General features: G+C 42.0%; 1 protein-coding gene and 1 pseudogene across 1 annotated transcript; one reads left to right on the plus strand and one right to left on the minus strand.

Moving 5' to 3' along the window:
• Positions 1-4,946: 4,946 nt before the first annotated feature.
• On the minus strand, positions 4,947-14,451 carry IL17F (interleukin 17F). The gene is made up of 3 exons (XM_007972269.3): positions 12,591-14,451; positions 6,918-7,138; positions 4,947-5,359 (listed from the first exon to the last, which is right to left on the minus strand). The coding sequence occupies exons 1-3, from the start codon at positions 12,729-12,731 to the stop codon at positions 5,122-5,124; spliced, it is 600 nt and encodes a 199-aa protein (XP_007970460.3). The 5' UTR covers positions 12,732-14,451; the 3' UTR covers positions 4,947-5,121.
• Positions 14,452-14,648: 197 nt separating this feature from the next.
• LOC103221369 (mitochondrial carnitine/acylcarnitine carrier protein pseudogene) lies at positions 14,649-15,554 on the plus strand (annotated as a pseudogene).
• The last annotated feature ends 3,365 nt before the right edge of the window (positions 15,555-18,919 follow it).

Here is an 18,919-nt window from a genome sequence, read left to right on the forward strand (position 1 = left end):
CATAACCACTAAGACTAAAATGGTTGGTTGGAACTGGGAACTGCCCTAAATGCTTTACATGTATTATTTCTTTTAATCTGCTTTACAATCCTATGAGACAGACATTATCACCCCACTTTATAGTTGAGGAAACTGAGACTCAGAGAAATTAACTAATTTGCCCCAAGGTAGGCTATAGATATGAAAACACACACACACACATACACAGAATTTTGATATGCAAGGCAACTATCCATATACAAAGACATAAACTCTTCTGTTTGTATTACATAGTTCATAATTTTAAAACGTAATTAAAACAGTTACAAGCATTTTTTAACTTTTTTAAGTTAATAGTTATTCTTTTATATTTGGAGCGAAAACTCCAAAAATAAAAAAAAACTAAATAAACTCTGGTTCATCAACTTGAAAGAATTACACAGCTACTAAAAATCATTGTGAATACTTTATGGAAACATTGGAAATACATAGAGTATAATGTGAAGTTAAAAATTATCAAATACAAATTGCATGTATGTTATAGTTACAGCCTTATAAAATATATATCTGTGAGGCAAATGAGCAGAAGAGAAAGAAAAATATTAACGTGATCTATTATCGTGGTAGAGTAATAGATAGATTTTATCTTTCTTAATAATACACTAAACAATATGCCTACCATGCCAAGAACTATTCCAATTACCTTACAGATTATTATTCTATCCTCTCAATAACTTTATGAAGTAGGCACTATTATCATCTCTGTTTTACATTTGAGGAAAAAGAGACACAGAGAGGCTAGGTAACATGACCCAAATCCTTAGCAACTAGTACAGTTAGTAAGGTCCAGAACTGACATTTTAACCCGGCATCTGGCTCCAGTGTCCACACGCTTAGTCATTATGCTGTGCTCTCTGATATTGCCGTGGTGTCTGTACCATTTAAGAGAAGAAATCAACATTTTGCTGGCAAGAACATCTTGATGCTCAAATAGTGATCATTTTTTATCTTAGTTTTGAAATACGTTCTTCTTCACTACTAAACAAAATTCTCAAAATCAGTACCCACTGAACTGGCAAGTAGCCAGGAAAAGGTCACAATTTTCAAAGCACACACTTATCTAGCTGAACATGTATCACTCCTAAAACTTATTGAGCTACAAATATTTTTCTTCCAATTTATACCAGTGGAGAGGGATACGATAGACATTTGGGTCCAGGGGGAATTTTTTAATCAATTGAATCTACAGCTTTCTTAACTTTTCACAGATGGAAAATTGATTTAAACATAGGATCTATATACTAATATATACTTGTACTATATATACTATACTATATTAATATATGTATAGAAATTTTAAAAAGCAAATTTGAAAACCATGAGGAACAATATAACTGTGGTATTTTTTTTCTTTTACGAATGTCTAATCTGCCAGCAAACTGTGGTATTTAAACATAGAAGTGGGTTCTGAGTTTCTTTGGGCCAAGCAAAATGGGAAACCTAAGTCCTCCTGTGCCTCTTGAAATAATGACTCCCAGTTACCACGCCTACCATTACCTGGTTACTGTACTAAGTAATTTACATTTTTTTAAATTTCAATTGCTTTACACAGAGCTCTTAAAATAGATATTATATTGCATTTAACATATGAAGAAGCTGAATCTCAGAAGGACAAAATTGTGTCCTTCTGAGAAAATGGTAGAACCAGGATTCAAAGCCAAGAGCTGTCTACATATTAAATGCATATTCTCTACCTCTCCTTTTATGGAAGGGAGTGGGGGAAGAAAAACCAACTTTCTCTTTTTCTCACTGTAAATTACAAGTAAAATTTATCACACAGAGCTTTAGATATATATATAGGTGACTTTTATCCAAATTTGGGGAGGTAGGGAATGGGAAAGGAAGAGAGAAACAGAGACAAAGAAAGAATATGTTGGTTTTTTTCCCCTTAGCCAACCATTCATCAAAAAGAACTGGATATGGAAAGAAAAGACTATACGCTTTCAAGTTTCCATGTGGAAACAAAGGTTTCTCTCTCCACACATTATGATGCAATGTTGTATTTGAACACCTAAACTGCTCAACTTCAGCCATTTCTCCTACAGGAAAAACAAAGGCACTCCCAGAAACCTGTGCGCAGAGCAGAAGAACACAGCCTACTCACTCTGCCTCAGAAGTGGCTTCCAGTCACCAAATAAAACAAATTACCCATAAAGCAGTAATTTCTTTCCTTTCAGTGTATACTGAGGAATCTGGGAACAACTGGACACAGTTCGCCACCTTGTGAGCAGGAGAGGACATGCAGTTTCCTGAAGGACAGCCAACCCTCAGTGCAGAAGCCACAGAAGGAAGCTTTGTGACTCAAGGCCCCAGGCTTCAGAGCACCACATAGAATGTATTTGGAGATGTGCGGTGTGGGGGTATCTCTGCACTCTCTCTCAGGGCCAGCCTGAGGCCACATAGAGAAATGACTGAAATGGATCTTTATTGGACACACTACAGCATTGCTGCAAAACTCTTATCAAAAGTCATGAACTTGGAGTCAATGAACCTGTTTCTGTTACTACCAAGTGACCTTGAGCAAGTCGCCTAATTCCTGTGGGCCACATTTGCAAATGAGAAGGGTTGACCAGGTGATCTATAGGGGCTCATCCAGCTCTAAAACTGTGAGTGTACTGTCGGAGTGAAATTGCTCTCTCTCTGATCTTCTCACTGGCCTTCAGGTTTCTGATCCCTTTCACACTCTCACCAAAGCTATCTTGTGAAATATAGCTATCCTCCTGTCGTTCCTGAAACAGAGCTTACAAAACCATCCATGAGTGGCCCATTTGCCCACTGTTCGTTGTCTACTACCAAGTGAATTCATTCATTTATTCATTAAAGAAACATTTGTTGTGTGTTCCCCACCATGTCCCCATGCCCACAGTATCCCGAGCACATAGAACTACTTTCAGTCCCCCAGTATACCAGGTTTTTTTGCATCTCTTGCCTTTGCTCATGCTGTTACATTTGCTTGGAATGCCTTTCCCACATCTTCCTCCAAACCGATTCATATTCATCTCAGTGCAAAAGTCATCTTGTGTCTGAAACTTTCCAGGAATTTCCTATATTTTCCTACCATTTCATACCTTGATTATAGTATTTGGCACACTGCCTTGAAGGTACATGGGTACATGTGTAATGAAATATGATATAATGTTTTTTGTTTTTTGGTTTTTTTGAGGCAAAGTCTTACTGTCACCCAGGCTGGAGTGCAATGATGATATCATAGCTCACTGCAGCCTCCAACTTCTAGCTCAAGCGATCCTCCCATCTCAGTCTCCCAAGTGGCTAGGACTACAGGTGTGCGCCACCATGCCTGGCTAATTGTGTGTGTGTGTGTGTGTGTGTGTGTGTGTATGTGGAGAGAGGGAGAGATGGGGTCTGTGTTGATTAGACTGGTCTTGAACTCCTGGTCTCAAGCAATCCTCCCTTCTTGGCCTCCCAGAGTGTTGGAATTACAGGCATGAGTCACCACACTGGGCTGAGATGGTATCTTGATACACCCAGTGGTGCAATTCTTTTCCCCCTGAAATTTCCTTCATACTTCCCCCACTACTCAGACAGAGGGTTTTTTATATGCACTAAGCCTAGGGTACAGCTATTACTGCCAAAATGAACAGAGAAAACTTTCTTCACACAGATTTGAGCATCACAATGAACTTGTGAGATTTAGAGTAAAATTGTGAAGCTGATAGCTATGAGAGGAAGGTATTTTACATTTTAAGAAACTGACAAGCCGGGCGCGGTGGCTCATGCCTGTAATCCTAGCACTTTGGGAGGCCGAGATGGGTGGATCACGAGGTCAGGAGATCGAGACCATCCTGGCTAACACGGTGAAACCCCGTCTCTACTAAGAATACAAAAAATTAGCTGGGCGTGGTGGCGGGCGCCTGTAGTCCCAGCTGCTCGGGAGGCTGAGGCAGGAGAATGGCATGAACCCGGGAGGCGGAGCTTGCAGTGAGCCGAGATCGTGCCACCGCACTCCAGCCTGGGCAACAAAGCTAGACTCCGTCTCAAAAAAAAAAAGAACCTGAACATTTGAACATTTTAAGTACAAAAGTCAATATTTATATCCTAAGTACAAGATTCTGGAGCAAAGAGATGAAAGAGTTAGCCTCTCCAACCACTCCCATTCCACACCCACCAACAGACTAAAGAGTTCAAAATGGGAGCCAGGCTCCTGCCAACTGTCCATCCTCAAGCCAAATCCTAGGTGGGAATGAGAACTTATAGCCCACTTTCTCTCTGGAACCTGGGAGGCAGCAGCCATGCAGATGTACTCTGAGCTAGTGGCATGGTGGAAGTAAAGGAGAAAATGTGGTGTGCAACAGAGGCACCAGAAGACCTCTCAGTTTCCTCAGAGTGGCATGGAGATCAGAATCTGGAAGTTTGTGTGCCTCTAAGATGTGTAAGAGATGGACAAAAGATAACCAGTGACCCCTAAAGGTCCCAGAAGTCAGAGGAGGAAACAGAGTGGCCACCATGGCCCTCATGACCAGGGGCTCTTTGGATGGCCCCTATCAACACATGTCCCTTCATATGCATTTCTTACTTTTCTTTGTATCTCCATTGGCTAGCACAGTGGCCAAGAAATACTTGCTTTGTAAAATAATGTAGTTGGGATAACGAAGCGGTAAAGTGTCCCTAGGGAACCTGAGTTCTGTTTGTACCATTTTCCTTAACTCTTTATGTAACCAATCTCCAGGCACCATTAATAACAAAACAACTCTAACACTGGTGCTCTGATGAGGAAATATGAAAAACAAATGATAGGCATATAGAATTCCAAAATCTGTAGGGCTACACAGTCTGTGAGTACAAGCTGGAATAGCAAACAAACACCTGAAGTATTTTTCAATCATTAATACTTTATTACATTAGCACTGAATATATTAATTTTTCTCCTAACATTTTAGATATCAAATATAAAATTTAGTACATACACACATACATTGTGAATATTTTCTGTTTCCATCCATGTAGGTCTTATTAAGAGTCCTGTGAAATGGAGGGAATTGGGGATCAGACAGGACTGGTTGTAGAGCACTGGGTAAGGAGTGACATTTCTACAGCTTCTTCAGCTGAGTGGATGTGCAACTCTTACTGCACATGGTGGACGACGGGGGTGACGCAGGTGCAGCCAACAGTCACCAGCACCTTCTCCAACTGGAAAGAAACAGAGCAGCCTTGGTGCTTCCTCCGGAGGACCAGGGTCTCTTGCTGGATGGGAACGGAATTCATGGAGATGTCTTCCTTTCCTTGAGCATTGATGCAGCCCAGGTGCTTACACTGGGCCTGTACAACTTCCGAGGGGTACCGGTTGGGGTCCCAAGTGACACTGCAGGAGGAGCAAGCCAAAGCACAATGGTGAGGCATGGGGGAGGAAGACAGTGAATGAGAGCCCCACAGCACTGGGTGCTCACCTGCAGGGAGGTAGTTCCACAGGGCTGTGGCACAGGCTCTGGAGCCACACAGCCTGGCAGCATACACCAGCCTCTGGCAGTGGCTTACCTTTCTAAGCCTCAGTTTCTTCAACTATAAGATGGGGATTTTCATATTCCATTTTCTCATGCAACTGTGGAGAATGCTCAGTGATACAAGTACATATAAAATACCCCACTGTACAAATGTTAGCATTCAATTCACATTAGATCTCTTATTGGCATTATTATTATTACAATATTCTTTATTCTCTGCCTGGAGATTGAACGTCACCAGTCAGTCTTCCATCACTAGTCGGACTACAGAGCCTGCTGCTTGGAAAAGAAAGCCACAGTCCCAGAGGTCTGTGAATCTCAGACCTTCTCTCCATTTCTCCTTGAATAGGCCCCTCTGCCTGGAGGCATAAAGACCGCAACATTTATCCTGCCAGCTTGCTACTGTACATACTCCACTTGTAGTGTGACAGGACTCCCATCAAGTTACTTGAGGGTGTGTATCCACTGTCTGAACCATGAAGGATGGGCAGTGAGCCAGGGCCACCATGTACAGCCAAGGAGCAGGCCACTGAGAACTCAAACATCTCAGAGAGTATCTGAGAACCTACCAAGGGAAACAGTCCCATTGGACACACACAGTAGGCAAAGAGCCAGAAAATTCGCTTCCAAGCAGCTTAGAGATGGGAGGCAGGGCGGATCTCTAGATCTGTCCTGCTGTGGCCCTAGGGCGCCCCATATGTAAGCCTTAATAAACTCATCTACTCGCTAAGGTGGACTTGTCCAAGTCATTCTTTGATCTCTCCACATCTTCCCAGTTTGAGGCAGGGGGCACTACAGTCCCAAGGTTTTCTCATAACACACTCACATGAGAAGCTACATGACAACCCCAGAAACACTTCAATTGTCCCTGGAATCTATTTTTATACTCATATTTGGAGAATTTGAGGGGGTGCTTGGTGTTCCAAGAACCTGTATCTTAAGGCCAAATTACAAGACTGTACCCTGAAGGTCTCCACCTAACATCCCATTTCCCAGACTGGCCTTTCTCCTCCACTCATTCCCACTCCTTAAAGGATAATGTCTAATCTGAGTGAATCTCCTTAAACCAACTTTTCTGTTTCCCATTTATCCTCATGCGGAGATAATTATGCAATCTGCTTTAAAGAACCCTCTCTTCCAACACAGGAAAATTTGTGAATTCTATCCTAGAGCTACACGAAGCAGAAAAAGGTACAGAGTTTATGAGAATGTGGAAGCAAAATATTAGGACCATCAACCACAAAGGTGAACCTAGCCCAAAACAAGAAAGATGTGAGCTCCCAGGTAAAATGAAATTTTCATTGTTAAGAGGATTTTCCCTTGTATGTTTTCTACGTATTCTACATTTTCTACTTTATGATAAGAAAGAATTAACATATTTTTCCAAAGAATGTGAAGATCAGTCTCATTTGCACTTACGTGTAATTCCAGGGGGAGGTGGAGCGGCTCTCGATGTTACGTGACATGGAAACACGCTGGTTTTCATTGATGATGCCAGTGTCAAGCTTCATACTACCTTCTGTCACAGGCGGGCAACTCTCAGGCTTTTGGAAAAAAGTATGTCCTACTTTGGGGATTTTCCTAGCTGCCACCTCGTTCAGAAAGGCAAGCCCCGATATCAACAGCAGCAAGTATTTGACCTGGAAAACAGAAGAGGCTGTAATCAGTTAGAGACTCGCCTCACCTACTAGCAAGAGATGCATGCTCTGGTGGAACTCAGCATTCCTGTCCTTTTATGGGATCAGGGCTTCTCTTTGCACCTCAGTTCCTCACCTGGAGATGGGAACACTCACACCTAAAGGTATCAAGGTGCCAAACTGAAAACTAAATTCATTAGCCTAGCTAGTAAGTGAAGTCCTCCAGAGTCTAAGAGCTTCTAAACAGTGAGACAGAAAGATGCCAGGGTCTGAGATTGGGTTAAAATGCTATCCTGGCTTCCTTGCTGAGCCTCTAGTTTCTCTTCCTTCCAACTGGATAATAATGCTCACTTTATGAGACTACTAACGAGATTAAGTAGCATGTTCTATATAAAACACCTATAAATCTGTAAAACGAAAATAGAGGCTTAATAAACGATAGCTCTTGTTTTTATTTCCAACTTGATATCCCGTGAATCTCCCACAAAATCCTTCCTCCAAGCCACTCCTCCACCTAGAATACACTGCCTAGAATACTCTGTCTGTCAAAATCCTACCCTTCCATTAAGGCCCAGCTCAGATATGATCTTCCCTAAGAACAGTCTCTAAAATGGTTCAATCAGAAGTATGTTTATTGTCCTTAAATTATAAAGCTTTGATCATCTAGCACTCAAGTAGCATTTTTTAATTGTCTGGAAATGTAGTATTTGTGTTCCTGTCAGATCTACACCCATTGGATTGTAAGTTCCTGCATATTACACATGTTCCATAAACACTTTCGGAATGAATGAAAGAGTGAGTGAGTGAATGAATGAACAAAACGATACAGTTAAATTGAACTATATAGTTAAGCTGACTGCATTAAGAAAAACATTATGCAAAACCAACGTTAGCAAAGTTCCAATTATCCATGCTAATTGAAAGAAACCAGGGCACTAATGATGCACAACAACAGAGAATATGGAAACTATTTCTCTTTAGCTCTGGAGCGTTTTTTTAATACTTACATTGAAACGCCACTTTATCTGGTGTTATAGTAATGCACAAAGAATGAAAGTGCCCCGAAGATCTAATGAAAAGAAAAGCTAAAAATCTTGCCACATTCCCTTTGTCACAACCATGCTTTGCTCACCCACCATCGCCACTGACCCTTACTGGGGATGAGCAAGGCCCATCACCGACTCTCAACATAATACAGAAGAAGAGCTGAAGGCCGGGTGCGGTGGCTCACGCCTATAATCCCAGCACTTTGGGAGGCCAAAGTGGGCGGATCACCTGAAGTCGGGAGTTCAAGACCAGCCTGGCCAACATGGTGAAACCTCGTCTCTACTAAAAATACAAAAATTAGCCAGGCATGGTGGCGCACACCTGTAATCCCAGCTACTCGGGAGGCTGACGCAGGAGAATCGTTTGAACCCAGGAGGCAGAGGTTGCAGTGAAAAGAAATCGAGCCACTGCACTCCAGCCTGGGCAACAGTATGAGACTCCTTCTTGGGAAAAAAAAGAAGAAGAAGAAGAAGAAGAAGAGCTGAAGATAAGTTGCTTTTATTCCCTAGGCTTAGCGTTGCTCAGGCTCACACCTTCCATGAGTTAAGATAGGGAACGTGATTAGACATGTTGGTTTCAAAGGCTCTCCTTTTCATATTTTGCAGATACCAGAGACAAAAAAACAATAAGAGTAAACAAAAAGGTCATAGTGTCCATTTGCCATACTGAGGAAGCTGATATTAAAAAGAAGTTGAAAGCAAGGTTGACCCAGAAAAGTCAGAATGAGGCTAATTTGCCTTTAGGTAATCAGCAAGCATCAATTTTCATCCCCCACAATCGTTCATTCATTCAACAGCTAGTTCTTGACTTTATAGTGTGGTAGCTCAGGGCATGGGCTTCAGAGTCAGAAGTCCAGGGTCTGTATGTAACTCAATTCCAGGACTCTAAGCAACTATGATTCTGTTTCCTCCAAAAAAAAAAAAAATGTATATATATGTGAAGATTAAATTAGATGATCCACATAAATCATGAAGAATAGTGGCAGCATATGATACGTATCCAATACTGGCGACTCTAACTTGCTAACTCTATATTGTGCTACACAGTAGACTAGATAGATGTGGAATTCATGCTCATATACCTTCTGTCTTGACAAAGTGCTATGGCTTTTTTTTTTTTTTTTTTTTTTTGGTGAGATGGAGTCTCACTCTGTTGCCCAGGCAGGAATACAGTGGCACAATCTTGGCTCACTGCAACCTCCACCTCCCAGATTCAAGCGATTCTCCTGCCTTAGCCTCCCAAGTAGCTGGGATTACATATGTGCACCACCACACCTGCTAATTTTTTGTATTTTCAGTAGAGACAGGGTTTCGTCATGTGGCCAGGCTGGTCTTGAACTCCTGACCTCAAGTGATCTTCCCACCTCGGCCTCCCAAAGTGCTGGGATTACAGGCCTGAGCCACCACGCCTGGACTGCTATGACTTCTTTTTTTAAAGATGTCAGCTTATATTAAAGGGTCTTAGATAACTTCCCAAGCCTATCAATCACATCTTTAGGGTTCTTAAGTAAATTCCTCCTTTGTGTTTTCTCTTTCCTCTTCTGTGTCATACTCACTGAATCACTATTAATTTTCATTATGAAAGCTTTTAAATACATACATTGGAGCTCTATGATTTAGCAATAATTACCATGTTTCTAACAAGTCATTATTATATTTGCTAATATAGAGTATTTTAGAAAATGCTTTTACTGGATTTTCACAACTACCTGGTGAGGTAGACAGAGCTAGTATTAATTATCCCAATTAGATAGGTGAAAGAGTTCTGTCCCAAAGGGAATAAATAACTTGGTTGGGTTCACCAGCATATGAGTACCAGTCTCGGGACTCAAACCTAGGTGTCAGTAGTCAGTGCTATTGCCGTTGAAGGTCATTTTTATTATTACCAATATTAATCTTAGTTTTGTCTCATTAGAAGAGCCAAGCATTTTAAGCGATGTGACAGCTGAACTAGATGTGCATATGTGTTGTAGGTCACACAGCTCTTTATCAGGAAATCAGATGATGTCTGCAAATTACTCCAATTTGCTCCACAAAGCTTTTGATCTGAAACTGTAGATGTTAGTGGTTATGTAATACAGAGCAGGGGCTCTGAACCAGGTTTTTGCTGGTTCTTAAGAATGATTTAAACAGCACCTCTCAGAGAAATTCAGAGCATTGTATGGACTTGAACTCTTATATGCCACCTAGAAAGCAGATGAATAGATACCGCTCTCAATCTGTAGAACAGGGGACAGAGGCAAGGGAAAGCACCAGGTGAAGGTGAGCTGAAACAGGACACCAACCTTCTCAGCCTAGCTTTGCACTTCACTCTAATGTGAGCCCACCTGAGCAACCTGAACATTCACCCCCTATACTCACCAGCAATGTGTGTTCTCCTGTAAGCATGCACCTGGTCAACCGCTAGGTCCGTGAGAATTTGCCTCAACTACTTATTGAGGATGTCCTATCTGCCTGCACCTCTCAACTTCTAATTCTATTCCAACGCTCCTTGCACTGTTATGTTTCCTCCTGACAACACAACAGATTTCTTTAAGGAAACTAGAAATAGAAATAGCTATAGAGCACAAAGCTACCCAACAGAATTGCTTGGATGCAATGGTTTTAAGTTCAGAAATCTTGCCTCTGAACCATTCAAAGAGAAGCATACTGTACTTGGAGCCAGAAAGCTTAGATTGGTGTACCAGTTATTGTGCTTATAGTATCCAGCAAAGTTAAATAAATAGCTTAATTGAGCTTTTGTTCATCTGTATAAAGTGGAAAGTATCCCCATCTACTTCAGAGGATTGATCAGAATTTCCAGGATAATAATAACATTAATATGAACAGTTAACACTTACTGAATGCTTTCTCTATCGTTACCAGTTGTTGTTTATTAGAATGGCCAAATTAACTGAAACTTAAGCATACACAAATCTGCCAGTACAGAGTACAGACTCATTTTTTCTCAAAGATATTAATTAATCCTCCCAATAAATGCCATGAGAAAGATGCCATTGTTATCCCCACTGTACAGTTGAGGAAACTGAGGCACAGAGAAGATAAATAACTTACCCAAAAATCCTACAGTTAGCAAGCAGTGGAGCCAGATATACCTGACATCAGAGCCTGTGCCCCTAAATATGGCACTTTGCTGTGCTACATGTAATCTTTAAAATAACACATAAATATAAAATAAATTAAAACATACCATTGCTATATGCCATGAACCTTTTATGATATTCAAGCTCTTTTAAATTATATGACTTGTAAAAGGAGAAAACAAGGAAATTACCTAAGCCAATAATAAAATGCAGGATTTCCTAACCTCTGTTTTCATGTGCCTCTACAGTAAATTCTTCCCAGGCCTTATCTGACTAATGCCAGGCAAGATTCCAGACCTGCTGGGGCTAGATTTTCATTGCATTGACATCTCTCTTTCCTCCAAGAAGAATGAGATGGTGCAAAATAAATAAATAGCAATCAGAGACATGGGAAATTTCCCTTCTCTAGGAGCTGTCCAAAGTCAACACTGGGTGATTTCACTTCTTCTACCCAGGGCACTCCTGCGGTCTCACGGGAATCATTAAACCCTTTGAGGCCTCAGTTTCCTTGGTTAAAATGTATATGTACATAATCCCTAAAGGGCTGGCCAAGCTCCCACCATGAGATAAGAATTTCAGGCCAACCTAACTCTATAAGGGATGGCCACAGGAGAGAACCTGCTAGTTGTCTGTGATGCCAAGGACTGCACACACTAACAGCACCTGGGCAAAAACCATTGGGTGAGGAGCTGCATTTTTTTTTTCTGTGAGACAGAGTCTCGCTATGTCACCCAGGCTGGAGTGAAGTGGTGTGATCTTGGCTCACTGCAACCTCCACCTCCCAGGTTCAAGCCATTCTCCTGCCTCAGCCTCCCAAGTAGCTGGGATTATAGGCAACTGCCCCACACCCAGCTAATTTTTGTATTTTTAGTAGAGACAGGGTTTTAAGTTAGCCAGGCTGGTCTTGAACCCCTGACCTCAAGTGATCCGCCCACCTCGGCCTCCCAAAGTGCTGGGATTACAGGCGTGAGCCACCGGGCCCGACCTAATTTTTGTATTTTTAGTAGAGATCGGGTTTTGCCATGTTGGCCAGGCTGGTCTCAAACTTCTGAACTCATGTGATCCACCTGCCTTGGCCTCCTAAAGTGCTGGGATTATAGGCGTGAGCCACCGCGCCTGGCCAGGAGCTGCATTTTTATGCCATTATAACTTTTCTAGTTATTTTTTTCTTTTTTGCCACCAGACAGGAGTCAAAATTAAAGTCATCTCTGTTTTTTAAAGAAGTAATTCCAAAAAGACCCCAATCAAACCTAACTCCTTAGAACTTTGTTTTCCTGAAATCCTAGGCATGACTGTCCTTAAACCAGAATGATTGTTGCTACTCACCATGACTGGGCCATGCAGGGTCTTCACTGTCATGTTGCGCTGGTGGCTTGCTTTGTGCAGGAAGCTCTTTCTGTGAATGTATCTTCCTGTGTATGCCTGTGTTCTATCAATGAGAGTACCTGTTAGTTTTATAGCAATCATTGCCCCTGTTTTGATTGACCTGCTTACTGTCTTTAAGTTGTGGTTGACCCAGAGTTACTGACGAATGCAGGGGTTTTTTTTTTTATTCCATTTCCCGAAGGGGAACAAAAGGGGACCCTAAAGAAAGGGATGACAGGAAAAGGACCAAATTTTTCTTTCCTTCTACCCTACTTCCACCCCCAGTGCCCACAAATCAGAGCAACATTTTTAATTTACTACAGAGATGAACCAAGTTAGAAATTGTTATCAAATCTTTTTTGTTCTCCCACAAATTGCCAACACCCTTGTCACGGACCATATGTTCTACTTTCTAGTCATGCAATATAAATCGTGATTTAAATGGGAGAAATCTCATCCTTAGAGGAGCCTTGGTACTAAACTATCTTTACCTCCATTTTATGAACGGGAAAACAAAACTAAAGAAATGAAATAACATCAGTGAAAGATTCAGAAATGATATACCCTGGTAGTTTTGTTATCTCCCTGAACAATTATTTTTTAACCCCATGGTTAGACTCCTACTGGTGCTTAATAAATAATCATTATTCATTGTGTTGAAAAAACAAACTGTTTTCCTCTGCTCTCACACCACTACCAGCAATGCAAAAGACTTCCATGACCATATATGTGGGGATTTATCTCCATCAACCAGCAAGTAATCAATTCTGCATCCAACGCCAGCGAAGCATCTTCTAATCCAATTCAATTATGACGTTATCTCCAGGTAGGCAGAGTCAGATTCCACAGGCTGAGGGCTCCCACAAAACTGCTCCCACTTTAAGCACCAGTCACAGGTCCAAGGCTCTGGGACTTCTGACTGACTGGCCTCAAGTTGAGGTTCCACAAACTTCTTGAGTTTGGTTAGGCTTGATTAATTTGTTAGAACAGCTCACAAAACTTAGGGAACACTAATTTATATTTACCAGTACATTCCAAAGGATATTTTTAAGGATACAAGACAACAGCCAGATGAAAAGGTACATAGAGCAAGGTTTGAAAGGGTCGCAAGCGCGAAAGTGTTCCTTCCCATGGAGCTGGGGTGCACTACCCTCCCAGCACAGGGATAAGCTACTGTTCACCTTTCTTAGAGCCTCCACAAGTTCAAAGGTCCAAAGACTCTTTGTATCCCATCTTCTTGGGCCTTTTATGGAATCTTCATTGGGCAGACATGATTACAACATGGAAAACTGTAAACAAATGTGATTGGATAAAAAGGGTATAACCTGATATTAATAGGTTGAATGAGGAAACCCAGCCAGGCCTGTCTGTTCAGATTCTTCTTGGCCTCTCTGAACAGCATTCCTTCCTCCTGGGTAGAGGGGAGGACCCTTCCTGAATTGAGGGTCTTATGGCCTATGATTAGACAAGGTAAGTCAAAGAATTTCTTTATGACCAGCCCCAAGACAAAAGGTGTGGGAGTGATGTTAGATGAGGAGATATTTTCCGTTTCTATTGTCTTGGGGAAAAAAGGTGGGCAAAAGTTCAGAGAGGGAGATTCTTTTTTCTGAGACCTATTTCTTAGGCCTAAAGTGCTCCAACATTACAATAAAAGACTGTCTTTTTCACCTTTATTGCTCTGAAGTTGTCTGAAGCTGCTTCAGTAACCAAAGACAAAAAAGCTAAATACCCCAATGAAAGATATGCTTATCATTTTTATCACTTGGGATATAATGAGGGCTGTGGGAGTTATGAACCAGGAGCCATGGACAAATATATACATATATATAATATCACATTTATACAACACATAAATGCCCATTACCTTGGCTATCTCTGAGAATGATTTTTTTTTTTAACCAAAATGAATTAGCAAGCAGAAGCCTTTAAATGCAAGACTGGCGGCCCTGGCGCTGCAGCTGGGGCAGCAGAGCCAGGACGGCCCAGGAACTGACAGACTCAGAGATAGGCAGACTGACCATGGCTGATCAGCCGAAGCCCATCAGCCTGCTCAAGAACCTGCTGGCCAGCAGCTTTGGTGGCATGTGCCTGCTGTTCATGGGGCACCCTCTGGACACCGTCAAGGTCCGACTGCAGACAGCTACCGAGTTTGCCTAGACAGCCTCCCATGTACTCTGGGACCTTGGACTGTCTCCCAAAGACTCTTAGAAGGGGCATCACGGGGCTATATCAGTGAATGGCTGCCCCTATCATCGGTGTCACCCCCATGTTTGCTGTGTGCTTCTTTGGGTTTGGTTAAAGGAAGAAACTATGACAGAAACACCCAGAGGATGTGCTCAGCTATCCCCAGCTGTTTGCAGCTGGTATGTTATCTGGTACATTCACCACAGGCATCGTGACCCCTGGAGCACCCATCAAGTGCTGGTTACGGTTTCAGGCTTCTTCAGGGGAAACCAAGTACATTGGAACCTTGGACTGTGCAAAGAAGCTGTACCAGGAGTTTGGGATCCGAGGCATCTACAAAGAGACCATGCTTACCCTTATGTGAGATGTTCCAGCTAGTGGAATGTAATTCATAACATATAAATGGCTAAAAAATATCTTCACTCCTGAAGGAAAGAGGGTCCGTGAGCTCAGTGCGCCTTGAATCCTGGTGGCTGGGGGCATTGCATGGAAGGGATCTTCAACTGGGCTGTGGCAATCCCCCAAGATGTGCTCAAGTCTCACTTCCAGACTGCACCTCCTGGGAAATATCCTAATGGTTTTGGAGATGTGCTGAGGGAGCTCATCTGGGATGAAGGAATCACATCCTTGTCTAAAGGGTCTGATGCAGTGATGAACCAAGCCTTCCCAACCAATGTGGCCTGTTTCCTTGGCCTTGAAGTTGCCCTGAAGTTTCTGAATTAGGCCACCCCCAACTTGTAAGGCTGAAGGCTGCTCAAGACTTCTGGATGCTGGAACTGTCACTGAGAAGGAAGAGTAGTGGGCAGAACTAAGCAGACTTGGAGAGTGAGGGGAGGGTGACGGTAGGATCAGAGCTCTGTGCATGGACTTGGTGAGACTATTGCCTTAATGACATCCTCTACCTTATATAACTTGGTGTGTCATTTCGAAACTTGAATTCATTCTTGTCAATGTAAGGGACCTTAAGAGGATTTGGAGATCTAGTAGTTTCTAGACCAGATACTACCTGTGGCAAGAATGCTGCCTACCAGTTGACGGTGGGCCCTACCTCACCCAAAGTGTTTCTCATTAAAGAGGTAATCTCAGCTTCTCACTGGAGGCACTTTGGATGTTTTCAACCAGCTGACCAGGGGCTGAGATCGTCTTCAATCCCTAGCCAGGAACACCCACTTGATTTCCAAAGTACCACCTAATCCTGGGCTGCACATGGGAATTTGGACTTGAGCCCCACATCTGTATCCAAGTGGACTGGGCTTATATGCCTAGGGAGAGATAACCCATTAGCTGTTGGATTTTGCCTTTTGTTTTTTTGTTTTTTTTTTTTTTTTTTTACATATGCAAGTAATCAAAAGTAAAACTACAGTAGAGTAGCCTAATTTCCCAGGAGCAGGTGAAAAACTTTCCCTCCTACACAGTGAGGACAGTCCCAGCCTGCTGGGATAAGTGAGAAAACCCAGGGTGAAGGAAGGCTCTTTTTGCACACTCTTTTCTCATGAGAGCACCACATTTTAACAAGAAACAATAAATGTTGTTTCTAATTTTTGAAGGAAAAAAAGAAGCCTTTAAATGCTCTGACATGAAACTTAAATGACCTGCAAAAAGTTAATTTGTCTCAGATCAGTTCAGGTTGTCAAACATTTGTTAAACACATTCTATATGTCAGACATTGTGCCCTAGAGATACACAGACATTCCCCAAAAAACAGTAACTTATCTTTTTTTACGTCCATTAAGATCGGGTAAAATTACACATAATCTTTTCACAAGGCAGGACACATTCTAGCAGGGCAAAGTTATTTTTCTCTAGCGTAACATGTTTGAACAACTCTTCACCTGAAGAAAATGAAGAGAAAGTTGTTCTTAGGTTCATTGGAGGGCCCTCCAAAACTGATCAAAATTCTGTGATCACAGGCCTTCCATCCACCCTGCTCCCCTCCATGCCTGTGCAGTCCTCTGCACCTCTCTCTGGAACAACCAGAAGTGTAACTTCTACAAAAAGAATTCTTCAAATCACCCTTTCAGGCAATGTTCCTTTCTTCAACCTCTTGTGCCGATACTTGGTGTATCCTGCCCTCACATACATGTTTTAGGATAGTTCCCTGGGGTCTTCATATATCTGGGTAACTTTACCCTGCTTCCCAATAATCTCTACCAGCCTCCTTCTCCAAATATACATCCTTAAATATACAATCTAGATTAAACAGTGTATTCTATGCAAAGATAGACTCAAGTCCCCTAGCCAACTCCTAGCCAGACTGAAGCCCCTAAGCCCAACTTATGGAGAATTTTCTAGGCCTCCCCGGGAGTGACCTTCCATGTGCACAGTGAAGCTAGCTCCATGAAATCAAGAGCCATGTTTTCATCTTTGCTTGTATCCCTTATGCTCCCAAAGCAACATGTGCAATAGGCCTTTAAATGTGTACTAAATTGAATGGATCGAGTCACTCATCTTCTTCAGTGATCTCTTTTCCATTCAGAGCCATACCTCAATGCATAGAATATACCAGCTCTCTTGAAAGAAAGAATGAATAAATCAGTTGGAACCAAGAGTACCTAATTCAATACAAGAGGATTTGCTAGATTGCAGGGGAGAACAAAATGGTTCTTTACGTAAGTAGGAGGCAACACTGACCTTTGCTAAATTTGGTCACAGTTTTCCCCTTTGGGGTAAAAACAACTGTCCTATCAGGATGCCAAACTAGTAACTGGCTATCACTGAGTTCAAACTGAATCAACAGATTCAGATCCTTATCTCATCAAACATTCATTGAGCACTTCCTATAACACAAATCGTGTGCTAATACCAGGGACACGATAACGAACATATGATGGGAACACAGCTGACAATGGTGGAACCCTTCACTGACTGGCTCTGTACCACTCATGATCTAAGCTGTCACCAGATTTAAGAGTTTCAAAAGTGCATTGGAGCCATTATTCAACACACTGACAGCTAGACTACTACAGTCAACTCCAAGAGCCCACAAAAAAAGACACCAGAAGACTCTGTTGCCTTAGCAATAAGTTATACACAGCCTCAAATGTAGTAAAATATTATAGTTTGTCAAACATCCAAATCAGCAAGATGTTTTCATGCCCTTATGTGTGCTTGGAGCCATGATACATTTTGTTGGGGCTACTATTACAGGTAATAGACTATACTATTAAAGTCTCTGCCTTAATGGGCTTAAAATAGTCATGGAAAAAAGTGAACATGCTCATGTAACCAATCAGATAATAACATGAGATAGCTGGGAATAATGATAATATAAATGTACACATTTGGTTTTACAAATCCAACTTTTAAAAGGTTTTATTCTCATTTTAAAAAGGTGTATCTAGCCAAGTGTGGTGGCTCACGCCTATAATCCCAACATTTTGGGAGGCCAAGGTGGGCAGATCACTTGAGGCCAGGTGTAGTGGTACACACCTGTAGTCCCAGCTACTTGGAGGCTCAGTTCAGAGGATCACTTGAGCCCAGCTACTCGGGAGGTTGAGGCTGCAGTGAGAAGAGATTGTGCCACTGTACTCCAGCCTGGGTTACAGAGTGAGACCCTCTCTCAAAAAGAAAAAAGAAAAAAAAGTGCATCTACTCAAGATATGCTACTGCAACATGACAGTATGTCTGCAGTTACAGAAATTCATGCCTTGAAGTAAAGTGCTATCATAACAAAAAGCATGAAAAAAAGTGGTCAGGTGGCACATCATAATGGCAATAAAATTGCAGGCTGGATAAATGATAATCCATGCTCTACAATGACAAAGCATTTAGTTAAACCATTACCTGCAATAACTTGAGAGGCAGATCTTGTACCTAATAAACTTGAAGCTCTAGAAAAAGAGATTAGAAAATAGAATGTTAGTTGCATGTGTTTGGATACTATTGTCTGCATTTGGCAAGGTAACACATGAAAGAGATGAGTTCAGGAAAGAGTTGGCAGGTTGATAAACAAAAATGAAAGGCAATGAAGAGAGTCCAGAAATTCAGAACCCTAATTAGCCAGGCGTGGCAGTGGGTACCTGTAACCCCAGCTACTATGGAGGCTGAAGCAGGAGAATCGCTTTAGCCTGGAGACAAAGGTTGCAGTGAACTGAGATCACAGCACT

The sequence above is a fragment of the Chlorocebus sabaeus genome, chromosome 17, assembly GCF_047675955.1.
Source record: "Chlorocebus sabaeus isolate Y175 chromosome 17, mChlSab1.0.hap1, whole genome shotgun sequence".
Taxonomy (NCBI): domain Eukaryota; kingdom Metazoa; phylum Chordata; class Mammalia; order Primates; family Cercopithecidae; genus Chlorocebus; species Chlorocebus sabaeus.

Excerpts from the sequence above, each read along its gene's own strand:
- IL17F (XM_007972269.3), bottom strand. The coding sequence starts at position 12,731 with ATGATTGCTATAAAACTAACAGGTACTCTCATTGATAGAACACAGGCA. Across the intron at positions 7,139-12,590 it reads CCCTGCATGGCCCAGTCATG|GTCAAATACTTGCTGCTGTT; the intron begins GTGAGTAGCAAC and ends TCTGTTTTCCAG. Across the intron at positions 5,360-6,917 it reads ACCTCCCCCTGGAATTACAC|TGTCACTTGGGACCCCAACC; the intron begins GTAAGTGCAAAT and ends CTCCTCCTGCAG.